Source organism: Centroberyx affinis, unplaced genomic scaffold (assembly GCF_046629955.1).
Source record: "Centroberyx affinis isolate AG114_WGS23_722 - 3 ecotype Tasmania unplaced genomic scaffold, CSIRO-AGI_Caff_v1 ptg005258l_1, whole genome shotgun sequence".
Taxonomy (NCBI): Eukaryota; Metazoa; Chordata; class Actinopteri; order Beryciformes; family Berycidae; genus Centroberyx; species Centroberyx affinis.
In genome coordinates, this window is record NW_027282619.1 from 86,486 (window position 1) to 113,855 (window position 27,370).

The window sequence follows — 27,370 nt, forward strand, 5'->3', positions numbered from 1 at the left end:
ATGAGTCTGTCTGAGGAGAGAGAGGAGGGGCTCCCTCCCTCTAAAACCACTCTGTCTGGGGAACATGACAGCCGGACCAAAGCTAAGAGGTAAGATGAGGATCTCTAACTGTCCATGACTGTTCTCCATCTCAGAGCTCAGCAGTGAAATCATTACAGCATCATTATTCAGAGTAAAAGCTCTGTCTCTGTTGTGTTGAAGCCCAGTCCAGCAGGAGAGACCAGACTCCCCTGAACCCAGCTGTGTGTCCATGAAGAGTGACCAGTCTATGTTGGACCCTATAAAATTTAAAGATAAACATCCTTCCGAAATTAAGTAAGTCATTATCATGTTATCATTAATAAGAATATAAAATTGTCTTCTTCATAAAGACACAGACACCTTTACTGTGATCATTATATGTTTCTATCAGGATCCAGCAGGAGAGACCAGACTCCCCTGAACCCAGCTGTGTATCCATGAAGAGTGACTGGTCTATGGAGCCACCTATTACGTTCAAAGATGGATACCACTATAATGATCCAAGGTAATTATTTGAAACTGATGATAAAAACAGATGGGTTTGCTGTTCAGATTCACAGTCATCAGATATAGAATTGGTTCAGCCCTTCATAGAGATTACAACTACTTTCAAAACATCACATCCAATAATGTGGATTCATCATGACGGAACATAACACCTATATCCACCTGTGTGTTTGTGTGTGTATATGACCTACATCATGTTTTCTCCACAGAGTCCACCAGGAGAGGTCAGAGGTTTCCAGTGGTCACTCTGCCCAGGAACATCAAATAGACTTGGCCTCCATATTTATGGTGTGTAAATGTACAACAACACCTTTTACTTCAGCTACAAACAAACTGAAAAACAACCATTCTGACCATAATAGTCTCCATGCTACACTCTTTAGACCAGTTGGCTTTTAGTGTGGAAGTTTAATTCATATATTATGCTGTTCTAGCTGCTTGAGGAGAACATCGTCAGCTTTGTGAAGAATGAGCTGCAAAAGTTCCAGAGGATTCTGAGTTCAGATTACCCAGAATGCTTAGAGAGGCAGACGGAGGATGAGGAGGGGGTGGACAGTGAGGAGGAAGAGCAGAGGAGGAGCAGCAGAGAGGCTTTTCTGCAGATCACACTACACTTCCTGAGGAGAATGAAGCAGGAGGAGCTGGCTGACTCTCTGCAAAGCAGTAAGACGCTTTTAACAGGTTTAACATGATGGAAAGGGGAAATGGAGGGAAAATGAAACTGTTTGCATTTACAAACTGCTGTAAATACAAACATTTCTAAAACTACATCTCTTCAATTCCAGATTGGATGGTAAATGAGCATAATCCCCATGGATGAACTGGTGAAATTATTGATTTGTTAATGTGGGTGTAAAATTCTGCACACAGTGATTTATACACACACATCAAAAGTTGCTTTTCACATTTAGCTGCACACAGGGACTGTTTTTACACCCATCAGTAATGAGTTAAATAGATTCCATGGAGTTGTGAAATTAACACATTTAACAGGAAATATTTGGATCTCTCACATTTAAAATAACATCCACTGATTGATGTTATTTGTTGTTCATTCAGAAACTCTTGCTCCTTGCTGCCAACATAAACTCAAATCCAATCTGAAGGAGAAGTTTCAGTGTGTGTTTGAGGGGATTGCTAAAGCAGGAAACCCAACACTTCTGAATCAGATCTACACAGAGCTTTACATCACAGAGGGAGGGAGTGGAGAGGTCAATGATGAACATGAGGTCAGACAGATTGAAACAGCATCCAGGAAACCAGTGAGACCAGAAACAACAATCAAATGTGAAGACATCTTTAAACCTTTACCTGGAAGACATAAACCAACCAGAACATTGATGACAAAGGGAATGGCTGGCATTGGGAAAACAGTCTTAACACAGAAGTTCACTCTGGACTGGGCTGAAGACAATGCCAACCAGGATGTACAGTTCACATTTCCATTTACTTTCCGAGAGCTGAATCTGCTGAAAGGGAAAAAGTACAGCTTGGTGGAACTTCTTCATCACTTCTTTACTGAGACCAAAGAAGCAGGAATCTGCAGGTTTGACAAGTTCCAGGTTGTGTTCATCTTTGACGGTCTGGATGAGTGTCGACTTCCTCTAGACTTCCAGAACAACGAGATCCTGACTGATGTTACAGAGTCGACCTCAGTGGATGTGCTGCTGACAAACCTCATCAAGGGGAAACTGCTTCCCTCTGCTCGCCTCTGGATAACCACACGACCTGCAGCAGCCAATCAGATCCCTCCTGAGTGTGTTGACATGGTGACAGAGGTGAGAGGGTTCACTGACCCACAGAAGGAGGAGTACTTCAGGAAGAGATTCAGAGATGAGGAGCAGGCCAGAAGAATCATCTCCCACATCAAGACTTCACGAAGCCTCCACATCATGTGCCACATCCCAGTCTTCTGCTGGATCACTGCTACAGTTCTGGACCATGTGTTGGAAACCAGTGAGAGAGGAGACCTGCCCAAGACCCTGACTGAGATGTACATCCACTTCCTGGTGGTTCAGTCCATCCAGGGGAATGTGAAGTATCATGGGAGAGCTGAAACAGATCCACTCTGGGCTACAGAGAGCAGGAAGATTATTAAATCTCTGGGAAAACTGGCTTTTGAGCAGCTGGAGAAAGGCAACCTGATCTTCTATGAAGCCGAGCTGACAGAGTGTGGCATTGATATCAGAGCAGCCTCAGTGTACTCAGGAGTGTTCACACAGATCTTTAAAGAGGAGTGTGGGCTGAACCAGGACAAGGTGTTCTGCTTTGTCCATCTGAGCATTCAGGAGTTTCTGGCTGCTGTTTATGTCTCTCTGACATTCATCAACACTGGTGTCAATCTACTGTCAGAACCACAATCAACATCCATGCGGTCTACACTATTAAGAGACACATATGAGCTAACACATATCTACCAGAGTGCTGTGGACAAGGCCTTACAGAGTCCAAATGGACACCTGGACTTGTTCCTCCGCTTCCTTCTGGGTCTTTCACTGGAGACCAATCAGACTCTCCTACGAGGTCTGCTGACACAGACAGGAAGTAGGTCAGAGACCAATCAGGAAACAGTCCAGTACATCAAGCAGAAGATCAGGGAGAATCCCTCTCCAGAGAAAAGCATCAATCTGTTCCACTGTCTGAATGAGCTGAATGACCGTTCTCTAGTGGAGGAGATCCAACGGTACCTGAGATATGGAAGTCTCCCCACAGACAAACTCTCCCCTGCTCAGTGGTCGGCTCTGGTCTTCATGTTACTGTCATCAGAAAAAGAGCAGGATGTGTTTGACCTGAAGAAATACTCTGCTTCAGAGGAGGCTCTTCTGAGGCTGCTGCCAGTGGTCAAAGCCTCCAATAAATCTTTGTAGGTTCATAGATAAATGTATATATTAAATATATCATGATCTTTTCTACACCAGAGAAAAAATATGTATTTTCAAACAAAAGTTATTGTTTATCTTCATCACTAACTCTTCTTCAGGCTGAGTGACTGTAATCTGTCAGAGAGAAGCTGTGAAGCTCTGGCCTCAGTTCTCAGCTCCCAGTCCTCTAGTCTGAGAGAGCTGGACCTGAGTAACAACAACCTGCAGTATTCAGGAGTGAAGCTGCTCTCTGCTGGACTGGGGAGTCCACACTGTAGACTGGAGACTCTCAAGTAAGATCCATTTACTTTTTTTTTTTTTCAAATTGATTTGACACATTTCTCCAAACTAAGGTCCATGCTCTCAAAAAAAATGCTTGTGCTTGCAAATGAAATGGCCTAGAGTGGTCCAAGGACAGACCCCTGAGGGAGCTCACAATTCATCTTTGCACATGAAGATCTTGAAGCCCCAATGGCTACAGTAAAAGACCTGTCATGTAAATAGGAATAAAACTGTGTCAAAAGCCGGGCTAAGATCTAATACAAATAAAACAGAAGATTTCCCAGCATCAGCAGCTAAAAGTAAGTCATTCAACACTTTGAGTAGAGCAGTCTCGGTATGATGTGCTCTAAAACCAGACTGACAGCTCTCAAACAGACCATTCTTGCATAGAAATGCAACCAGGTGCTCTACTACAATCTTTTCCAGAACATTAGAAAAACGGTGTAATTTAGAAGTAGGTCTGTAGTTTTTCAATGAGTTATGGCTTTCTGTATAGTATAATATATGCCCTTTGGTGGATTATTTATCCAAATCACCTTACAGTAGCATGGGTGCGTAGGCTATATTGTTATCATGGGTGACTCCAGTGGGAATCAAACCAGCATCCCTGGTATTGTCAATGCTACACTCAACTCAGTGAGCTACAGCACCATGCAAACCACACTGTAAACTCTGCTTTTAGATAAGGGGAACATAAATAAAGTTTATCATTAGTTGTAGTAATACGAAAGCAGTGCCCAAAAAACACAGACAATCATGACATTAACATATAAGAGAATAACATTTCCATATCTTTTCATGTCCATTGAGGCTGAGTGTGTGTCAGCTGTCAGAGAGAAGCTGTGAAGCTCTGGCCTCAGTTCTCAGCTCCCAGTCCTCTAGTCTGAGAGAGCTGGACCTGAGTAACAACGACCTGCAGGATTCAGGAGTGAAGCTGCTCTCTGCTGGACTGGGGAGTTCACACTGTAGACTGGAGACTCTCAGGTCAGGATTCCTCAACCTGTTCAACACATGACCAGTTAAATCCTGTTTTATATGCAGATTATAGTCAGTAAATAAACACCTAACCTGTGTAGGATTTTTCTGTTCATGGGATTCTCAAAGCAGTTGTGATACCAACATTTAGCTCTACTTTCTAAGTTATGTATACTGCTTTCGCGGATTAGATTTTTATTATTATACACTTTCCAATTTCCTAGAATGTACTAATGAGAAAATCTCTTTGTGTGTGTGTGTGTGTGTGTGTGTGTGTGTGTGTGCGTGCGTGTGTAGGCTGTCAGGCTGTCTGCTCACAGAGGAAGGCTGTGCTTCTCTGGCCTCAGCTCTGAGCTCCAACCCCTCCCATTTGAGAGAGCTGGACCTGAGCTACAATCATCCAGGAGCCTCAGGAGTGAAGCTGCTCTCTGCTGGACTGGAGGATCCACACTGGAGACTGGACACTCCCAGGTATGGAGAGGATTGCTGCCAGGCAGAGGCAGTGTAGAGGTATTAAATAGCCATCCCTAACCACAGGGATAGTATTTACTGCACATTTCCATCAAAGAGAATCTGCTGGTCTGACTTTGTTTATCCCCCCAGTGTGGACCATGGTGGAGTGCGGATGTTGAAACCAGGTCTGAGGAAGTGTAAGTGTGTATTTAGTTTGATTCATGAAAACAAAGCAGCACACTTTCAGTTATTTAGATGGTGTAGTTGCAGTTTCCTCTGTATGTTGTAAACTGGTTTTAACTGTTGAACCCTCCAAAGAAACATATAGCTGATGCGTAACTACAAAGACATTCTTTACTCTTTACTTTACATGATCTTAGTTTTACTGTTTATTTAATTATACAAGAATAAAATCCAACAAGGCACTGCAAAAGAAAAACAATAGTTCAACAGCTTCTTCTCTCGACTAAATTAAACAAGTACAATGATGAATATAGCTTACACCAACAAAATAAAATAGTTATACAGAATTGTCTAAAGTCTAAATCTATTTTAGTTTCTGTATAAATGGCTCTTACAGATGGAAACTTAATTTATAAAGCGGTATGTGACGTCCATTCATTCAAATCTGTTTGATCCGTTGGAAAACTGACAACACACAGGTCTGTTAGAAAAAAAAGTTGATGCTGTATTGTGTCTTCTGTTCTCTCCATCAGATGCTTGTGAACTCACACTGGACCCAAACACAGCAAACAGAAAGCTCTTCCTGTCTGAAGACAACAGAAAGGTGACAGAGGTGAGAGAGGAGCAGCCATATCCTGATCACCCAGAGAGATTTGAAAACTGGGAACAGCTGTTGTGTAGAAATGGTCTGACTGGTCGCTGTTACTGGGAGGTTGAGTGGAAAGGAATGGTTTTTATAGGAGTGACTTACAGAGGAATCAGAAGGAGAGGAGTGGGTGATGACTGCAGGCTTGGAGGGAATGAAAACTCCTGGAGTCTGATCTGTTCTGGTAAAGGTTACTCTACCTTGCACAATAACAGATCAACAGACATATATTCCCTCTCCTCCTCTGATTCCGACAGAGTAGCAGTGTATCTGGACTGGCCTGCTGGCTCTCTGTCCTTCTACAGAGTTTCCTCTGACACACTGACCCACATCCACACTTTCCACTCCACATTCACTGAACCACTCTACCCTGCGTGTGGGTTCGGTTTTGGGGTAGGATTAAGGTTTGACTCCTCAGTAGCTCTGTGTCAGATATAGGAGGGAGAGTCTCCTGCTGTGTAGAGAAACACTCACATGCTGACCAAAGACAGCTGCTGAAATGATAGTTCACTCTGTACAGGATCACACGCACACACACACACACACACACACACACACACACACACACAGAATATTAGTAATGTTTGTATTGTTATATAAGTTTACCTCTCATTTCACTGTAAACAAACATGATCCATCAGTCTGTAAATAGAGTGTGTTGGGTAACTGAACAGGGTTTTAACATCACACATGTACAGGAACATGGACATTTTATTTGGAAAATGAAATAAATGAGATATTTAACCAGAAAGAATCAAATTATTGTTGTTCATCTGAGAATATGTTTTGGATGATTGACAGGTTAAAATATCTTCCCTTTGGACTTTTGTTTTATTTGGTATTTAATTAATCTCTCCACTCCAAGATAAACATCTATCTTGTTTTCTACAATTGTTTCGCAGAAATAAAGTTAACTGAACATTGTTTGATCTTCTTCTTTTCAAGCAAGCATTATTTGTTGACTTTAATGTGTAATAATGTTTCCTTAAAGTAAACAAATATATTTTATTTGAAACCCATTGAAGACCTTATTTTATTCACTTTTACACAATTGTTGAACTGTCGTTATCCATCCTTATTTAAAATACAGATCGACTTTACAAACTTTTCCTGTACGGCTGAAACAATATTGTTTTTGAAAGTATTGATCATGCTCCATAGTGCCACCATCAGTCCAACCACCCTCTAGTGGACAGATGGGGTAACTTCATATCTGTAAACTGGAACAGAAGGGCTTTGAGTAAAAAAAAAAAAATAATAATGTGGCAACAAGCAAATATAACCAGTTATTTTGACATACTAGCCACAGTAAATAAAGTAAGTGCAATCACAATATAAACTGAAACAGAACAACAATTACCTGCAACAATGAGGCACAACATACAAGTGCAATTCTCTCTCTCTCTCTCTCTCTCTCTCTCTCTCTCTCTTTTTTTTTTTCTCGGTTTTTGTGTGGAGTGAGGACGCCCTCTGCTGGATGCTGCTGACTACAGCATGTGTGCAGGTCGGCTGACAGTAAAAACCAACAGTGAACTAGATAAGATGTTACGGTAGCTAATATTAGCATAAACCGGCTGGTGAATATTCAGATTTCAGCTCATCCTGGTTTTTCTAAATGAAAACATCATTCACACGTGCCAACTCTTAAATAAAATAATCCAGAATGATACTGGAATATTAATGACATGTAAACACATTCAGTTAGAAAGCCGTCTACATGCTAAATTCACTAAAAGCTTCTGTCAGGGTTGGATCTAGGCAGAAGTACGGTAACAGTTTTTAATGGGAACAGGCAGGCTGAGGTGAAAGGTCAAAACATCTAAGGTACCAGGAAAACTAGAGGCTACGAGGCAGCTGGGAAAACAGGCAGATATCAAATACATGCAGACAAGAAAACAAACATTGAGTGACTAGGCAGGTAGAACGATCTGGCAGAGAACAATGGATGGAATGGAAATGGACTGGTATACAGTAAGGGAGTAATGAGAGAATGAGGTGCAGCTGGGAAGGGCAGAGACAGGTGACAGCCAGGTGATGCAGGAGAAGGGAAGGTGAGTAGGCAGACATGAACAACTGGAGCATGGACTAGAACTGGACTGGGATCTGAAAAACACACAACATAAAACATGGAACAGAGACAAGAGGGAACAGGGAGAGGAAAACAAGACCAAGACAGACAACAGAGAGAGAGAGAGAAAGAGAGAGAGGGAAAGAGAGCGCTCAAAGAGATGAGCCGTCAGGATTCCTGACAGCTTCATCACTGTCCTTGTGCTGCTATGGAGGACAAACACACCACTAGTCAGTGAGAGTGAGATGTATCTAGGCCTACTGTATCACAAACTAATTCACCAAAAACAAAAAAAGAGAAGAGAACAAATAACAGTGTCTTTACAAAAAGTCCTTCACGTTTCCATTGGTTCTTAGTCTCTTTATGAAAAATGTCTGATTTGGTCAATATGCTCCATCTAGTGGACAGACAGTAGAACTACATTACCTGTTCTTGGATTTCTCTGCACAGACTTGATTTGTGGATACAGGTTAGACTGGTTTGATGTTGAACTGATGTTTATGTTATGAGTATGTGAGCGCACCCTCAGGTCAAATGTTCACAAACACCCAGGACTGACGAAGGAGAAAAAGCAGCGTCTTCTCTCTCAGTGTTTCCCCTACAGATGAAGCTAGAAAGTCTCTTTGATGTGATCTGGATGTGAGCTCACCAGGTAGACCCCACCTGGGATCATTATAAATGTTTGATGAATAATATCCTACATTGTGTTGTGTAACTGGATGAGTGTAGAGTAGACTGGGATGAGACGGTGGTGCTTTCAAAATGTGCTTTCAATGTTTGCAGATCTAAATATTCATTATAATTCATTGTGCCATAATTTTCAACATTAATGTCTGACATTGAGGGTAAAATTGACATTATCTAAGAATGCTTTACCTGTACTTTTTTAGTGGAAGTTTGAGTCTAGTGGAAGACTGAAGTGTATTTCTTCCACTGTTGATACACCAAGTGAGCAAAACACTGGCACCTTGCCAATACTAAAGTACACTTCTTTTAACTCAACTCCCTTTGGTTTTGATGTTTGCAGATCTAAATATTCATTCATTGGGCCATACATTTTCAACATTTATCTCTGACATTGAGGACAAAATAAACATTGTCTTAGAATGTTTTACCTATATTACTTTTTGCGGTAACCAAAATCAGAGCCATGTTAGATCGTAAACTCAACTCATTTCATTGGTGAAATATGCAGGAATTCTCAGAACTAGTTTGACAGCTTCGATAAGCTTGACTAAAGTGCATTTCTTCCACTGCTGATGCACAGAAGTGAGCAACTGCCACCCTGCTAATTAAAAAATAAACTGACTTTCACTCAACCCCCTCAGTCCATGTCTCAATTGTCCCAGAGGCAAAAATCCTTTCTAGATGAACCTGGTCAATGTATTTGATGTAAAGGGCAGGTGGTCTGAGTATTACATACACTCTGTATATGTGACATGGTGCTGACAGGAAGAATCAGCCCTTGAAATAATATATCCTGTGATGGAAACCTTGTTGTCATGAATCAGCCCAGTGTGTTTGTGTAAAGGTGTTCGCTGTACTATGAGTCTGTCTGAGGAGAGAGAGGAGGGGCTCCCTCCCTCTAAAACCACTCTGTCTGGGGAACATGACAGCCGGACCAAAGCTAAGAGGTAAGATGAGGATCTCTAACTGTCCATGACTGTTCTCCATCTCAGAGCTCAGCAGTGAAATCATTACGGCATCATTATTCAGAGTAAAAGCTCTGTCTCTGTTGTGTTGAAGCCCAGTCCAGCAGGAGAGACCAGAGTCCCCTGAACCCAGTTGTGTGTCCATGAAGAGTGACCAGTCTATGTTGGACCCTATAAAATTTAAAGATAAACATGCTTCCATAAATAAGTAAGTCATTATCATGTTAGCATTACTAAGAGTAAGTAGAGTGAGTAAAATTGTCTTCATGACAACATCATTATTCAGAGTAAAAGCTCTGTCTCTGTTGTGTTGAAGCCCAGTCCAGCAGGAGAGACCAGACACCCCTGAACCCAGCTGTGTGTCCATGAAGAGCGACCGGTCTATGTATCCACCTATTAACTTCAAAGATGGACAACACTCTACTGAGAAAAGGTAAGAATTTAAAATAGCTAGATAAGATTTGTGGCCTGTTCCTTGATTCCATTTACAAGCAAATATCATATGTTTTTATTTTTTTATTTTTTTATTTTTTTATTTTTTTATTTTTTTATTCTAAGTCCATTTTGTGTATGAGACGCATGCAGTTTTTGATGATCGAATGATCATCAGCTCTTTTCAGTTTCAAATTCTTGTGATCCACTGTTACCACTGATCCAGCTCTCAGTATTGATCATAGAAACTGGCAACATTACTTAATTATTGTTCAGTTCTTAGATCATCAAAAATTACAAGCAAACAACATAAACAATTGCAAAGCTCAGGGCCTTGGTGCCTTTACAATATTCCTGTTATCCTACAACAATCATGTAAGAGGGAGTAGGTCAAGAGTTAAGGCACCAGATAGGGGGAATTTGTTTAGAGAGCAAATAACGTGAGAGGAGAAATCATTTGATAAAAATAAATTTCCCACCCTGGTGATCTTCCTCTCTGTCTATCAGGATCCAGCAGGAGAGACCAGACTCCCCTGTACCCAGCTGTGTGTCCATGAAGAGTAACAGGTCAACGGCCGAACCTATTATGTTCACAGATAGCCACCACTATATTGATCAAAGGTAATTATTTAAAACTGTTGATAAAACAGATGTGTCTGCTATTGTCAGATTCACAGTCATCAGATATAGAATTGGTCCAATCCTTGATACTCTGTTGATTGACTTTCCTCTTTCAAAACATCACATCCAAAATTAATCAGAATTCATCTTGTGTTTCTACAAGGATTCATCATGACGGAACACAACACCTTTTTTTTTTTTTAACGTCTGTTTATTGGTATTTTATTTAAAAACAAACAGTAAGCAGTGTATACAAATTATACAAAATATTCCAAAAACAGTACAGAGTTTGCATACACAGACACACATAAAAAAAATAGGAAATGTACAGAACATATACAGTATACAGTATAAATATCAATCAAGGTACCAAGCTGCTTTACATGGTGATTATTGACATCTTACATAAGGTATAACCTAGTTATTGTAGCAACGAGTTAGAGGATGTTTATTGCCTAGCCTCAACATAATCAATGAAGGGTTGCCAAGTCTTATGGAACTTCTCAATGGAACCACGTAAAGTGAGTTCCAGTTTAAGGTGTTGCATAACATCTTTGATCAACATAGTGTAAGTGGGAGGCTGTGCCTGTTAGTTCAATAGAATTAATCTGCGTGCTAAAAGGGTTATGAACCTTGCCACAGTGGAAGTGAGTCCTCTAAGATGACTGTCCTCTCCCAGTACCCCAAATACAGCCAACACTATGTGTCCCAGGATATCAGACAGAGTTTTAAATATAGAGTTCCAAAAATTGGATAACTTTGGGCATAGCCAGAACATGTGCCCCAGTGAGGCAGGAAATACCCCACAACAGTCACACAAAGGATCTATATTAGGATACATTTTAGAAAGCTTGACCTTTGAAAGATGGAGACGATGCAACACCCTGAACTGTATAAGACCATGCCTGGTACATATAGAGTGCACACCCTCCTGTGCCTCTATCCATTGCTCCTCCGTTAAGCCAATGCCCAAGTCCAAGCGGATTTCAGAAAATCTAGGGATATATCTAGTTGATCAGACATATAGTTATAGATATATGATATTACCCCCCTAGACGAAGGATCAACAGAAAACAAAGATTCCATCTGGGTGCTATTAGGTGCACTAGGAAAGGTAGTTGTATTGGATCTAATATAGTTGCGAATTTGTAACAATAGAAAGAAATGGGTTTGAGGTCAATTTAATTTATTGCGCAGTAATTCAAAAGAGGGAAACGTGCCATTAATAAAAAGATCTTTCATTTTTATAATGCCATTACGAGTCCATAATTGAAAGGAGCTATCTAATAGAGAGGGATGGAAATGGTGGTTTGCACACAGAGGAGTAAGGAGAGAATTCCCATGCCATCCAAAATGCTGTCTTATTTTAGTCCAGATTTTAAGGGACTGTTTTACAACAGGATTAGTTTTAGCAAATTCCGATGGCATAGGAAGGAAAGAGAGTAACAGTGCACCAGGAGAGGTAGGATGACATGAGGCCTGCTCAATTTGCAACCAGGCAGGTCGATCATTTGATTCAAAGGGCTGACCCCAGAAAGAGAGAGCTCGCACATTACAGGCCCAGTAATAATACTGAAAATTAGGCAGTCCCATGCCTCCGATCTGTTTTGGTCTTTTTTAATAGTCCTTTCTAATTCTACAGGGTTTCTTATTCCAAATAAAACAGGTGATTTCTCTGTCTAGTTGTCTAAAAAATGACTTATTAATTAAAATGGGGATGCATTGAAAAATAAATAAAAATTTGGGGAGAATATTCATTTTTATAGCATTAACTCTTCCTGCCAGGGATAAAGGGAGATGAGACCACAGGCCAAAATCATTGATGGTATGGTCAAATAGAGGTTTGAAGTTCAACTTAAACAAGTCAAGGATAGACCTAGTCATGAACACACCCAAATATCTGAAGGACTTGTCAACCAACTTGAATGGAAACTGGGAGTATGATAGACTCTGGGCAACTTTGTTGATGGGAAACGGTTCACTCTTAGATAAGTTAAGCTTGTACCCAGAAATCCTACCAAACATCCTCAGCACAGACATCATACTTGGAATCGATTCAGTTGGATTACTGACATACAGAAGTAGGTTGTCTGCATATAAAGAGACCTTATGTTCCCTCTCTCCCCTAAATACCCCCTGAAAGTCACAGAGTGAGTGTAGGACAATGGCCAGGGGCTCGATGGAAAGCACAAATAGCAGAGGAGAGAGGGGACACCCCTGTCTTGTGCCCCGTTGTAGAGGGAAATATTTTGACCTAAAGGCGTTGGTCTGAACAGAAGCAGGGCAGGAACACAACACCTTTAACCACCTGTGTGTGTGTGTGTGCGTGTGTGTGTGTGTGTGTGTGTGTGTGTGTGTGTGTGTGTGAGAGAGGAATTATATGACCTAATACATCATGTTTTCTACACAGAGTACACCAGGACATGTCAGAGGTTTCTAGTGGTCCGTCTGCCCAGGAGCATCAAACAGACCTGGACTCCATATTTATGGTGTGTAAATGAATAACAACACCTTTTAATTCAGCTACAAACAAATTGAAAAACAACCATTCTGGCCAGTCTCCATACTACACACTTCAGTAGGCTTTTAGTGTGTCCGGAGATTAGTATGGAAGTTTAATTTATATAGTTTTCTTTTCCAGCTGCTTGAGGAGAACATCCTCACCTTTGTGAAGACCGAGCTGAAAAGGTTCCAGAGGGTTATGAGTCCAGATTACCCAGAATGCTTAGAGAGGCAGAGGGAGGATGAGGAGGTGGTGGACGGTGAGGAGGAAGAGCAGAGGAGGAGCAACAGAGAGGTTTTTCTACAGATCACACTGCACTTCCTGAGGAGAATGAAGCAGGAGGAGCTGGCTGACTCTCTGCAGAGCAGTAAGAGGCTTTTAACAGGTTTAACATGATGGAAAGGGGAGATGGAGGGGAAATGGAAATGTTTGCATTTCCAACCTAACTGCTGTAAATACAAACATTTCTAAATACATCTCTTCAATTCCAGATTGCAAGGTAAAAACGTTGCCTTTCACATTTAATTGCACACACAGTGCAGTTGTGAAATAACACATTCACCAAGAAATGCTCACATTTCTCACATTTAATATAACATCCATTGATTGGTGTTATTTGTTGTTCATTCAGAAACTCTTGCTGCAGTGTGTCAACGTGAACTGAAATCTAATCTGAAGGAGAAGTGTCAGTGTGTGTTTGAGGGGATTGCTAAAGCAGGAAACCCAACACTTCTGAATCAGATCTACACAGAGCTTTACATCACAGAGGGAGGGAGTGGAGAGGTCAGTGATGAACATGAGGTCAGACAGATTGAAACAGCATCTAGGAAACCAGTGAGACCAGAAACAACAATCAAATGTAAAGACATCTTTAAACCCTTACCTGGAAGAGACAAACCAACCAGAACATTGATGACAAAGGGAGTGGCTGGCATTGGGAAAACAGTCTTAACACAGAAGTTCACTCTGGACTGGGCTGAAGACAAAGTCAACCAGGATGTACAGTTCACATTTCCATTCGCTTTCCGAGAGCTGAATTTGCTGAAAGGGAAAAAGTACAGCTTGGTGAAACTTCTTCATCACTTCTTTTCTGAGACCAAAGAAGCAGGAATCTGCAGGTTTGACAAGTTCCAGGTTGTGTTCATCTTTGATGGTCTGGATGAGTGTCGACTTCCTCTAGACTTCCAGAACAACGAGATCCTGACTGATGTTACAGAGTCAACCTCAGTGGATGTGCTGCTGACAAACCTCATCAAGGGGAAACTGCTTCCCTCTGCTCGCCTCTGGATAACCACACGACCTGCTGCAGCCAATCAGATCCCTCCTGAGTGTGTTGACATGGTGACAGAGGTGAAAGGCTTCACTGACCCACAGAAGGAGGAGTACTTCAGGAAGAGATTCAGAGATGAGGAGCAGGCCAGAAGAATCATCTCCCACATCGCGACTTCACAAAGTCTCCACATCATGTGCCACATCCCAGTCTTCTGTTGGATCACTGCTACAGTTCTGGAGCATGTGTTGAAAACCAGTGAGACAGGAGAGCTGCCCAAGACCCTGACTGAGATGTACATCCACTTCCTGGTGGTTGAGTCCATTCAGGGAAATGTCAAGTATCATGGGAGAGCTGAAACAGATCCACTCTGGAATACAGACAGCAAAAAGATGATTAAATCTCTGGGAAAACTGGCTTTTGAGCAGCTGGAGAAAGGCAACCTGATCTTCTATGAAGCCGAGCTGACAGAGTGTGGAATTGATATCAGAGCAGCCTCAGTGTACTCAGGAGTGTTCACACAGATCTTTAAAGAGGAGCGTGGGCTGACCCAGGACAAGGTGTTCTGCTTTGTCCATCTGAGCATTCAGGAGTTTTTGGCTGCTGTTTATGTCTCTCTGTCATTCATCAACACTGGTGTCAATAAACTGTCAGAACCACAATCACCATCCTGGTGGTCTACACTATTAAGAGACAAATCTAAACTAAAATACCTCTACCAGAGTGCTGTGGACAAGGCCTTACAGAGTCCAAATGGACACCTGGACTTGTTCCTCCGCTTCCTCCTGGGCCTTTCACTGCAGACCAATCAGACTCTCTTACAAGGCCTGCTGAAACAGACAGGAAGTAGGTCAGAGACCAATCAGGAAACAGTCCAGTACATCAAGCAGAAGATCAGGGAGAATCCCTCTCCAGAGAGAAGCATCAATCTGTTCCACTGTCTGAATGAGCTGAATGACCGTTCTCTAGTGGAGGAGATCCAACAGTACCTGAGATCAGGAAGTCTCTCCACAGACAAACTCTCCCCTGCTCAGTGGTCGGCTCTGGTCTTCATCTTACTGTCATTAGAAGAAGAGCTGGACGTGTTTGACCTGAAGAAATACTCTGCTTCAGAGGAAGCTCTTCTGAGGCTGCTGCCAGTGGTGAAAGCCTCCTGTAAATCTTTGTAGGTTCATAGATAACTAGATATATTGATATACAGTATATGACCTTTTATACAGAAGAGAAAAAAAGTTCTTGTTTATCTTCATCATAATTCTTTCTCAGGCTGAGTGGCTGTAAGCTGTCAGAGAGAAGCTGTGAAGCTCTGGCCTCAGTTCTCAGCTCCCAGTCCTCTAGTCTGAGAGAGCTGGACCTGAGTAACAACGACCTGCAGGATTCAGGAGTGAAGCTGCTCTCTGCTGGACTGGGGAGTCCAAACTGTAGACTGGAAACTCTCAGGTAAGATCCATATAGATTTTTTTTGTTTGTTTTCCATTGATTTAACACATTTCCCAAACCAAGGTCCATGCTCTCAAAACAGTGTCTGTTAAGTTAGTATTCCTGAATCTGTAATGGGTAATGTGTAATGGGTAAAGTTAGAAAGATTTCAGAGCCATTATACATTTGTATTTTCAGTAAAAGAAAATCTTGGAATTTTCCAGAATGTGTTTTATACTGATCCAGATTCACAGCCATTAACCTGGATGAATTAGAGAAGGTCATCCATGCTTTGATATCTTGTCATTTAGATTATTGCACCTCTCTTTATTCCTGTCTCCACTGTCACAAGTGTGTCTCCGCTGGTTACCAGTTAGATATTGAAATAATTTTTTTTTCAATTGCTAACATGCATTGGTCAAAACTGAAGTCACATTGTCAAAACTCTTTACACAGTCAGCAAAACAGAAGTCTGTGTGGACCAAACTGTGAATCATTTTTCATTGCTTTCACACAAAATGCATCAATGACCACATTTTCCAAAATCCATGAACTCTTTTCTCATTCATACTCCACCACCTGCAAAACACTATATATTTGCAGCACATTTTTCAAATGCTAACACACTGTTTTCAAAACTGTTAAAAACACATTCAAAACAGAATGATGGCAAATTTCATATATATATATATATACATATATCTATATATATATATATATATATATATATATATATATATATATATATATATATATATATATATATATATATATATATATATATACATATATACATATATATATATATACATAGAAATATCTTAGCATATATAGAAAATCTTAGCAGAATATTTACAATAAAATGAAATAATAATCATTCCAAACACAGCTGAAAGCTTTTAGTCTCGTTACCAAACAGACAAAACTATACATGTTGTTGATGTTTTTTTTTTTTGTAATTACTGCATTATTGCAGTCCTGGAATTTCAGGAAATTGTTTTTTTTTGTTTCAACTTTCTCATCTTTTTCACAGGTAAATTACGTACTATATGCAAAGATATAGAAAAAATAAAGGATATTAAAGTAAATTGCTACATTTCTGATTCATTCTTTTTACATATACTTTAGTACAGTCAATAAAGTGAAAAGGTGTTATTCTTATTCTATAATGAAATACTGATTTATGTGAAAAATCTTTCAAACTTCAAAGATAAAAGTTAATCATTTATGTAATGCTCCCTGTTGTTAGTGTTTTTTAGGTCAGTGTGTTATGAGTGACAATGTATGCTTTCTGAGTGAGAATTGTTGCCAGTGTTATGGTCGAACGAGCTTATTTTGAGACATGTATGAAGTGTTTTGGTGGTTTGAGTGAGTTTTGGAGGTGAGATTAACTGTATGCATGTTGGTAATGCAGACTGTATGAAGAGTTTTGAAAAAGTGGCTTCAGTATTGGCCGATGCTGGTTAGCAATTGAAAAAAACTGTAACATTAAGATTTCACTGTGTACATACATCTACTGATGCCTCTGGACACATCTTTAGTGATGTTCCTGGAATCGTCGGCTGTTTCGGGTCTTTCAACATCATACACCCTCCTCCAGGTGACCCAGCCAGGGCTGATCAGACCCCAGCTTGTGTCCAGTTGGCTAGCTACTTATGACTCCAAGGCTCTCCTCTTTTGAGCCACAGCCATCTTGAAGCCCTCTCTGCCGCATCGGTGGTATTGCGGATGGCCCTCCACTTCCTCTATCCCTCGATGCACAAATAACTGAAGGCTCTGCACTGGCTGCGAATCCCCTGCATCCAACCTCCACTGGGAAACACCTCACCCTCCATCCAGCCTGCTGACAGTTGCTGACCAGTCCTGTGTACTTGGAGAGCTTCCTTTTAAAGGCCTCTTCCAAGTGATCTTCCCATGGGACTGTCAGCTCCAGCAGCACAACTTTCCTTCCAGTTCTGACTTGGATCCCTGCTTTAGCCACCTTCGGATCACTTGAGTCCCTGTACTGTACCACTTCTCTGGCTTTTGTAACCTTGAACTCCTTCTCCAAGGATTTGAAGGGCAGTTGCAGTTTGTTGTTGTGTCCGTAGGCAAGGCAAGGCAAGGCAAGGCAAGGCCGTAGAGTGCGATGCTGTTGAGGCTCTTTGGCAGCCCCAGCCATCTCCTGAGGTGGTTGCTGACCCTCCTCTCTAAGGTCTCGACTGTCGAGATCAGAACTGTATAGACGAGGAGGGGCCACAGAATTCTGGGGAGAATACCATGCTGATACACCCAGGCTTTGAACTTCCCAGGTAGGCCAGACTTGTCCACGGATTTCAGCCAGCCATCCAACTTGGTGCAGGTCGACTGGATGGATGTTGACAGAGAGCTGTCAAAAACCTTGCCTAAGCTCTTGACTGGCTTCTCTGTGATGATTGGGATGGCCGTGCCTGTGATGTTGATCCGGAACAAAGTAGATGATCCTATTTTTCTATTTTGCATGGTAACGCTGAGAGAGAGAGAGCGAGAGAGAGAGAGAGAGAGAGAGAGAGAGAGAGAGAGAGAGACGCATCTTACTATCTGAATAATGCGCCCATTAAATAGCAGGAAAATACTGCGCCAGACTTTAGGCCAGGTTTTTGTTGGTCAATGGTGCAATCGCTTTCCGCTGCCTCAAGATAGCAATGCGCCAACAATGCGCCTGACCACACCTCATTTTAAGACCAACACGCCCATGGGCGCAAAGATGGGCACAAGTACATTTGCTATTTAAACAACGTGGGCGCTGGGCGTGAAAATCACAACTGCGTCGGTCGGAAACTAGCAATGACACTTGCGCTACGCTTTGCGCCGCTTTGCGCTGGGTGTAAGATAGGGCCCTTGATGTTAGAGGGATTAGTTTGCAACACTTGGAGGTTCCGGACACTATGGGGTGACTCTGGGCCACTTCATCCTCGCTCGGTGGATCTTCAAGCCGCGATCGTTCTTGCAGATTTTGCCACATGCACAGTGCTTGCTCATTGTCGTTTGTTCGTTGCCTGGGTCTGATACCGTCGTGTCCATCCGATTGGGGTGCTCACGCCCCCCCCCCCCCCTCTCGGGCACCCCGGGGGTATGTTTCCATTTCATTTCCATTTCACTGAGCACATTTACAGCATGGCTAGTTTTGGATCCAAGTTACACTGCAGAGCTCTTAGTTCCCTATGAGCCAGAGAGCAAGCTGAGATATTCGGCTCCTTCTGACTTTCCCTCATTCTCGACTCCACTCTAAAGGTGATTTCATTTTTGCCATCAGGGCCCCTACTCTGTGGAATATGTTCCTGAGGGGTTTAAGCTAGCAAATTCAGTATCATCTTTTAAATCAACTGGTAAAAATCACTTTAATTTGAAGGAGTAGTTATACGCACATCACGTAGGTGCAAGGCTATCAGAAGAACTGTGTCAATGCATAAAAGGAGTAACGCCTGCACTGTGGCACTTCCATGCCACAAAAGTTTACTGTTGACAACGTTTCGATCCTCCTTGGATCCTTGGAGAAAACAAATACATAGAGCAAAAAACACTTCAAAAATATCAAACATACATGTATATCAGATATATAAACATAATATCACATACAGAATCCTATATATCAAAAAATCACTTTAATTGACATGCTTTTGTCTAATGTATTTCTCCCTGCCCCTTTTGTTTTTATTTACTGTTTAAGACCACTTGGTTTGAAAGCGTTTCCTAACTTTTATATCTGCTTTATATATGTGCAATTATTTTGTATGGCTTTCTGTAAAGTATAGCATAGCACATTCCATTTGGTGTATTATTTATCCAAGTTTCCTTACAGTACCATGTGTGTGAATCAAACCAGCATCCCTGACATTGTTAGTGTTACACTCAGCTCAGTGAGCTACAGCACCATGCAAAGCACACTGTAAACTAGTTGCAGTAATATGAAAGCAGTGGCCTAAAAACAGAAACAATCATAACATTAACATGTAAGAGAATAACATTTCCATATCTTTTCATGTCCTTCAGGATGAGTGTCTGTCAGCTGTCAGAGAGAAGCTGTGAAGCTCTGGCCTCAGTTCTCAGCTCCCAGTCCTCTAGTCTGAGAGAGCTGGACCTGAGTAACAATGACCTGCAGGATTCAGGAGTGAAGCTGCTCTCTGCTGGACTGGGGAGTCCACGCTGTAGACTGGAGACTCTCAGGTCAGGATTCCTTAACCTGTTCAACACATGACCAGTTAAATCCTGATTTACATGCAGGTTAATGTCAGTGAAATAAACACCTAACCTGTGTAGGATTTTTCTGCTGTGTTACCAACATTTAGCTCTAATTTCTAGGTTATGTGAACTGCTTTCCCGGATTAGATTTCTTTTTTTCTGTTTTCTCTCTATTTTCGCCTCATAAACAAAAACAGAGGAGTTGTAATATTTTAACATTATCCAAATTAATTTCACAGTAGTGTACTAATGAGGAAATCTAACATGTACCTGTAGTGTACGTGTGTGTGTGTGTGTGTGTGTGTGTGTGTGTGTGTGTGTGTGTGTGTGTGTGTGTGTGTGTGGGGGCAGGCTGTCAGGCTGTCTGCTCACAGAGGAAGGCTGTGCTTCTCTGGCCTCAGCTCTGAGCTCCAACCCCTCTCATCTGAGAGAGCTGGACCTGAGCTACAATCATCCAGGAGCCTCAGGAGTGAAGCTGCTCTCTGCTGGACTGGAGGATCCGCACTGGAGACTGGACACTCTCAGGTATGGAGAGGCTTGCTGCCAGGCAGAGGCAGTGTCTAATAGAGGGGTTAGAGTTGGCAGCCATTTTGTCTGTCAGACTGAGAAGCTGAGGAATATTGTTTAATGTTTAATGTTGGATACGAGTGACGTTGTTTGGAAAATCATTCATAGTGAAGGTTATTTATTGCCCATGTTTCCATCATCAAATAGAGTCTGCTGGTCTGAGTTTGTTTATCCCCACAGTGTGGACCATGGTGGAGTGCGGATGTTGAAACCAGGTCTGAAGAAGTGTAAGTGTGTATTTAGTTTGATTCATGAAAACAAAGAAGCATACATTCAGGTATTTAGATGGTGTAGTTGCAGTTTCCTCTGTATGTTGCAAGCTTCTTTTAACTGTTGAACCACCAAAAAAACATAAATAATTTTTTACTCCATGATCTTAATTTTACTATTTTTACTATTCCAATGAAGCACTGCAAAAAAAAAATCTAAATTGTTTGCTCCCAAGTTCAACAGCTTGTTCTCTCCACTAAATCAAATTAAAACCAGCAAAAGGTACGGAGTGGAACAATTAAATGGGAGGATGAGAGACTCAACGGGACAAACACAATGGGACGGACACAACGGTAACGGCCACGGAAAACACACACATAATGAGGCGGCTCACGCAAACCACACTCACAGGGGAAGTGTTAGAAGCCAAGTGCCATTGCGGGAAGGTTTGCAAGAACGCAAAGGGACTTAAGATACATCAATCCAGGACCAAATGTGGAAGAGGGGAGAAACAGATGCAGCGCACAGTGGAGACACTTGGAGACGCAGGAGGACTCCAGTCAGGAAGCACTCCACAGCACAGGAGACCTCTCAGCAGCTGTTCCACCCTAAAGCCGCAGGAGGGACTCTCCTAATGCCACCCCAGGCACCCAACCTGCGAGAGAGAAAGTGAAATGGCCCCCAGCGAATGACAACACAGGATGGAACCAACTAGACCAGGACCTTGACAGAGTTCTAGAGGCCACATTAGCAGGAACAACCAAGAGGAAAATTGACAGCATGACAACAATCTTTTTCAATATGGCCAGAGAACGCTTTGGCACAGAGGAGAGGAAGGGCACCGGCGGAACACGTGGAAAACGGCCCAACAGGAGGGAGAGAGAGATCTTGCATCTGAGAAGGGAAATCAAGACTCTCAATAAGCAGTTCAAAAGAGCAAGTGCTGAAGAAAAGGAGGGCATAAAAGATCTGACCAGTGGACTTCGAGGGCAACTGTACAGACTGAGAAGGGTAGAAAGGTCTCGGAGACTGAGGAAGGAGAAGGAGGCCAAGCGAGCTCAGTTCATAAAAGACCCATACAGGTTCACCAAAACTCTGTTGGGAGAAGCAAGATCCGGGAGACTGATCAGCCCTAAGGAAGTTGTGGAGGAGTTCCTCAAAGAGAGCCACAGTGACACTCTTAGGGGCCAGGCTTTAAGTGCACACCCGAAGGTCGGCAGAACTGAAACTCCTGAGGAAGAGCTTGACACCAGTGAACCAACATGGAGAGAAGTCCAAGACATTGTACAGAAAGCCCGATCAGCATCTGCCCCAGGACCAAGTGGTATACCTTATAAAGTATACAAGAGATGCCCGATGCTACTCCGCAGGCTATGGAAACTTTTGCGGAGGGTATGGACAAAAGGCATCATCCCATCGTCCTGGAAAAGAGCAGAGGGCTGTTTCGTACCGAAGGAAATGGACTCCTCTGAGATTAGCCAGTTCTGAACCATTTCTCTCCTGAGCGTCGAAGGCAAGATCTTCTTCTCTGTCCTGGCCAAAAGGATGACTACCTACATGGTGAAGAACAAGTACGTTGATCCGGAAGGGCCACCTCCCAGGCTTCTCTGGGTGTTTGGAACACACGGGTGTCCTCAACCAGCTGATCCGGGAGGCCAAGGAGAGCAAAGGCAATCTAACAGATGTCTGGCTCGACTTGGCCAACGCGTATGGATCAATCCCTCACGACCTCATCAATGCAGCTATGGAACACTACCATATCCCCCACCACATCAGGGGAATGATCACAAGCTACTTTGGAGAATTCAAGTTATGGTTCAAGACTGCCGATTTCACAACCCAGTGGCAGGACCTGGAAAAGGGAATCGTAACGGGCTGCACTATCTCCCCCATCTTGTTTATCATGGGAACGAATCTGCTCATAACAGCAGCAGGGAAGGAACCAGAGGGCCGATAATGGAGTCCGGCACCCGCCAACCTCCAATAAGGGGCTTTATGGATGACCTAACCATAACAACTTCATCCCATGTACAAGCAAGGTGGATCCTGAAGGCACTTGATGATGTGGCAATATGGGCAAGAATGAAGTTCAAACCAAGGAAATCAAGAAGCATGGTGATCAGAAATGGGAAAGTGACTAGCAAGTTCCAGCTCCAAGTCCAGGGGGAGGTTATACCATCAATTGAGGAAAACCCAATAAAATGCCTAGGGAAGTGGTATGCTGCCTCTCGCACTGACAGAAGCAACATATCCAGGACAGAGAAACAGGCAGATGAGTGGCTGAGAAAGATGGAGGGATCAGGCTTACCAGGAAAGCTCAAGGCCTGGCTCTTCCAGCATGGTCTGCTACCAAGACTCATGTGGCTACTGACAATATATGAAGTGCCTATGACATCAGTGGAAGGAGTCGAGAGGCGAGTGAACAAACACCTCCGCAGGTGGCTCGGAATTCCACCAAGCTTCACGTCAGTAGGGCTACACATCAGATCTGGACAGTTACAGCTACCCCTATCATCAGTGGTCGAAGAGTTCAAGGTGGCAAAGTGCAGGGCTGTGATGATGTACAGAGACTCCAGCGATGAAAAGGACGCAAGTGGGCAGCTGACATATCAGTGGCACAGGCAGAAAGCATGCTGAAGTTGAAGGACATCATCAGGAACCCGTGCATGGGGAGACAAGGACTCGGATCCACCCACTTCCAGCAATGGGGGAAAGCAGACCCAAGGCAGAGGAGAGACATGATCCAAGCCGAGGTCCGACACCTGGAGGAGGAAGGGTGAAGGTCAAGGCCCATGGAACTTGGATCACAAGGAGCCTGGACAAAGTGGGACCTGCCAAAGTGGAAGATCACGTGGCCTGAACTTTGGAGACTGGAGCCCTTTCGCATCTCTTTCCTGCTCCGATCAGTGTACGGCACTCTTCCAACACTGACAAACCTGCACAGGTGGGGAATGAGGGAGGACCCACTGTACCCACTGGACCCAAAGTTATGTGGAGGGAGAGGCACATTGGCGCACATACTGGTGGGGTTCAAGACTGCACTTCAGTCAGGGGAGATACAGATGGCGTCATGACAACGTCCTCAGAGCACTGGCTGACATCTTGAAGCAGGAGAGATGGAAAAAGCGTCAGATCCACGTGAGACCAGCCCCATCCATCCAGTTCATCAGGGAGGGGGAGAAGCCACCCTCCTCCAAGAAGACCAAGAAGAGCCTCCTGCAGGCGGCACAATCATGGGAGATGAGGGTGGACTTGGGAAGAAAACTACACTTTCCCCAGGTCATCCAAACATCCCTGATGCCTGACATGGTCATATGGTCTGAGGAGGTGAAGAGGATCATCCTGGTTGAACTGACGGTCCCGTGGGAAGACGGATGCGAAGAGGAGAGGAAAGCCACCAAGTACCAGGACCTGGTCCAACAATGTAGGGACGAAGGGTGGCAGGCCTGGCTATTTCCAGTTGAGGTTGGCTGCAGGGGTTTCCCGGCGCAGTCTGTGTGGAAGACGCTCACAGCTCTGGGAATAGCAGGAAGGGAGAGGAAGATAGCTGCTCGCAGGTTGGGGGAGGCAGCGGAAAGAGCCTCTTGTTGGCTCTGGAACAGGCGGGAGGAGTTGAGCTGGAAGCCAGGAGAAGATGGGCAGTGACTGGCCATCACTGCCAACCTGCCAACTGGAGGACGTTGTGGTTCAGGGTCGAAACGTCCAAGGAAAGTTGGACGCCACCTTCTCCTGGCCGAAAGCTACAGTCATAAGAAAGTGACTGAAGGTGTTAGCATCTAGATGTATCTAATAGTATAAGCATGATGATATTTCTCTGCTATAATTATTAACCAGTGAGCGAGGAGCAATAATTTAAGACAATTAAGATTTTGCATGAAGCATTTTGTGAAAATATTATTAACAATATAGATACATGTAGAATATACTGTAGATATTTCACCAAACTAGTTAGAAAATAATAGTAACACAGAATGGTCAGCATCTCTATAACAGAATCTATAAAGTCTAAATGTAATTTAGTTTCTGTATAAATGGCTCTTGCAGATGGAAAGTTCATTTACACAGCAGTATGTGACGTCCATTCATTCAAATCCTTCTGAGGAGGATGGCTGACACAATGTTTCATCATGACAGTGTTAATAAATTATGTAACAATAATAATAAGAATAATGATAATAATAACTTTATTTATATAGCTCTTTTGCAAACAAAAAACCCATTAATGTCCGTGGTGGAAATTAAACATTTCCTTTGCAGCACTTAAAGTAATAGCTAAACTGAGCACAAATCTGTTGGAATTATTAAAATCAGTCAAAGTATGAGGCCACAGCGCAGGTTTTTCTTAATAATAATATAATATTATAATATAATATATACATAATATATAATATAATATATATATAATATACTATTTTTAGTAGTCACAAGAGCTCTCTGATTGTATCAGTTTTCACAAAAACACTAGTGTAAATATAGGTTCCCATGATCACATGTTCAAAAACTTTGTTGCACTTAGGGGCCAGATAGACTCAAGTAAAAATCAATTATAAAAATTATTCTATTATTAGTTGTTAGTCATTAATGGGTTAAAAAGTGCTTCACATAAAAATAAGAGACATGAATAATAACAATTTGAATAAAACACAAGGGATAAGTAAAGCAAAATATTTAGAATAAAAGAGGCAATAAAAGCAATAAAACAAAAACAAAGATGAAAGAATGAATCAATAAAACTATGAATAGGCCTTCGTATAAAAGTGAGTAAAAAAGTAATAAAAGTCAAACTGTTAAATCAACAAATAATAAACACAGCAGGTCTATTATTTAAAAAGCTGCTGCTGTATTGTGTCTTGTTCTCTCCATCAGATGCCTGTGAACTCACTCTGGACCCAAACACAGCAAACAGAAACCTCTTCCTGTCTGAAGACAACAGAAAGGTGACACTGGTGAGAGATGAGCAGCCACATCCTGATCACCCAGGGAGATTTGACTTCTGGGATCAGCTGCTGTGTAGAAATGGTCTGACTGGTCGCTGTTACTGGGAGGTCGAGTGGGAAGGAGGGGTTTATATAGGAGTGACTTACAGAGGAATCAGAAGTAAAGGAAACAGTGTTGAATGCTGGCTTGGAGGGAATGAAAAGTCCTGGAGTCTGTACTGCTCTGATTATATTTACTCTGTCTGGCACAATGACAGATCAACAGACATATATTCCCTCTCCTCCTCTGACTCTGACAGAGTAGCAGTGTATCTGGACTGGCCTGCTGGCTCTCTGTCCTTCTACAGAGTTTCCTCTGACACACTGACCCACATCCACACCTTCCACTCCACATTCACTGAACCACTCTACCCTGGGTTTGGGTTTGGGTCTGGGTCTGGTTCCTCAGTGTCTCTGTGTTAGATAGAGGAGGGAATCCAAAGACACCTGCTGATCCATCAGTCTGTAAATAGAGTGTATTCTGTGTGTTGGGTAACTGAACTGGGTTTTAACATCACACATGTACAGGAACATGGATATTTTATTTGGAAAATGAAATAAATTAGATATTTAACCAGAAATAATCAAGTCATTATTCTTCTTTGCCCAAGGTTTCTTCCATTTTGTAATGAGGTTTTGTTGGGAGTTTGTCCTCTTCTTCACTGAGGCTAAGGTTGGTGGTAGGTCGTCCCGGCTCAGCTCGGTGGGTTAGGTCGGCCTGTTATGACTTTCCAACATAATGGTTTAGATCTTGTGCTTAATTTTGTTTCCTTGTGTTTACAAACTGTATTGCATAATTTTGCCTTGTGATTGATTGTTGATCAGTTAGATCTCGGTCAACTAGGGTTAGGTTTAGGTTTAGTCCTTTGAGACAGGCTATGATGAAGATTGTAGAAATAAACTGGACTTTTCTTTGCCCTGTTTCTAGAGGTCAAGTGTAGGATTTCTAGACTACATTTTCAAACTAAAAGGGAGTATACATCTCAAGAGTGTTAAGTATTGGTGATTGATCATTCATGAGGTCTTATATAGATATGTGTGCAAAACAATAATGTGCTTTGTTTGTAACTGTGCTATCTTTCTGTTTTAGTTAAATCTGTGTTTAATTTGAAAGTGTTTGGTTTGGTGCTGAGTAGTTTCGCTGAAACTAGTTTAGGTGAAAGCAGTTAAATTTCAAAGTGCTTGGCTGGGGAAGGCCAGTTCAAGTAGTTGTTAATTGCTGGGAGTAGCTTGAACTCCTCTGGTGAACCGGTTCTTTTTGGCACAGTCATTCTACAGCGTCAGCTGTAGTGTCAGCCTCTTGTAGTCAGCCTCTGTGCACGAAGACTCCAGGCGCACAAAGACTAGGGAGTCTATCTGCGGGAGTCAATTGAGGGCAGGCCACAGAATAGGGACACACAGCTAAGGTTGGCTATGGTTTCTTGTAACTATCTTTCTGCTTTCTGCTTTGTGTAGCAGACTGCTTTGCTGTCTGCTACACTATGTGTCTCTCTCCCATCCCTGTTGTAACATCAGCTCATAGGC

The 27,370-nt window shown here is 42.5% G+C and overlaps 1 protein-coding gene across 1 annotated transcript; it reads left to right on the forward strand.

Moving 5' to 3' along the window:
- LOC139667035 (uncharacterized) lies at positions 1-27,370 on the forward strand. Its single transcript, XM_071546417.1, has 24 exons — positions 1-89; positions 202-315; positions 413-526; positions 738-816; positions 963-1,188; positions 1,588-3,391; positions 3,509-3,682; positions 4,482-4,655; positions 4,944-5,117; positions 5,250-5,296; positions 5,816-6,355; positions 8,625-8,648; positions 9,528-9,630; positions 9,743-9,856; positions 9,965-10,081; positions 10,588-10,701; positions 13,112-13,190; positions 13,343-13,571; positions 13,836-15,639; positions 15,741-15,914; positions 19,905-20,078; positions 20,445-20,618; positions 20,841-20,887; positions 25,737-27,370. The coding sequence occupies exons 1-24, from the start codon at positions 1-3 to the stop codon at positions 26,267-26,269; spliced, it is 7,221 nt and encodes a 2,406-aa protein (XP_071402518.1). The 3' UTR covers positions 26,270-27,370.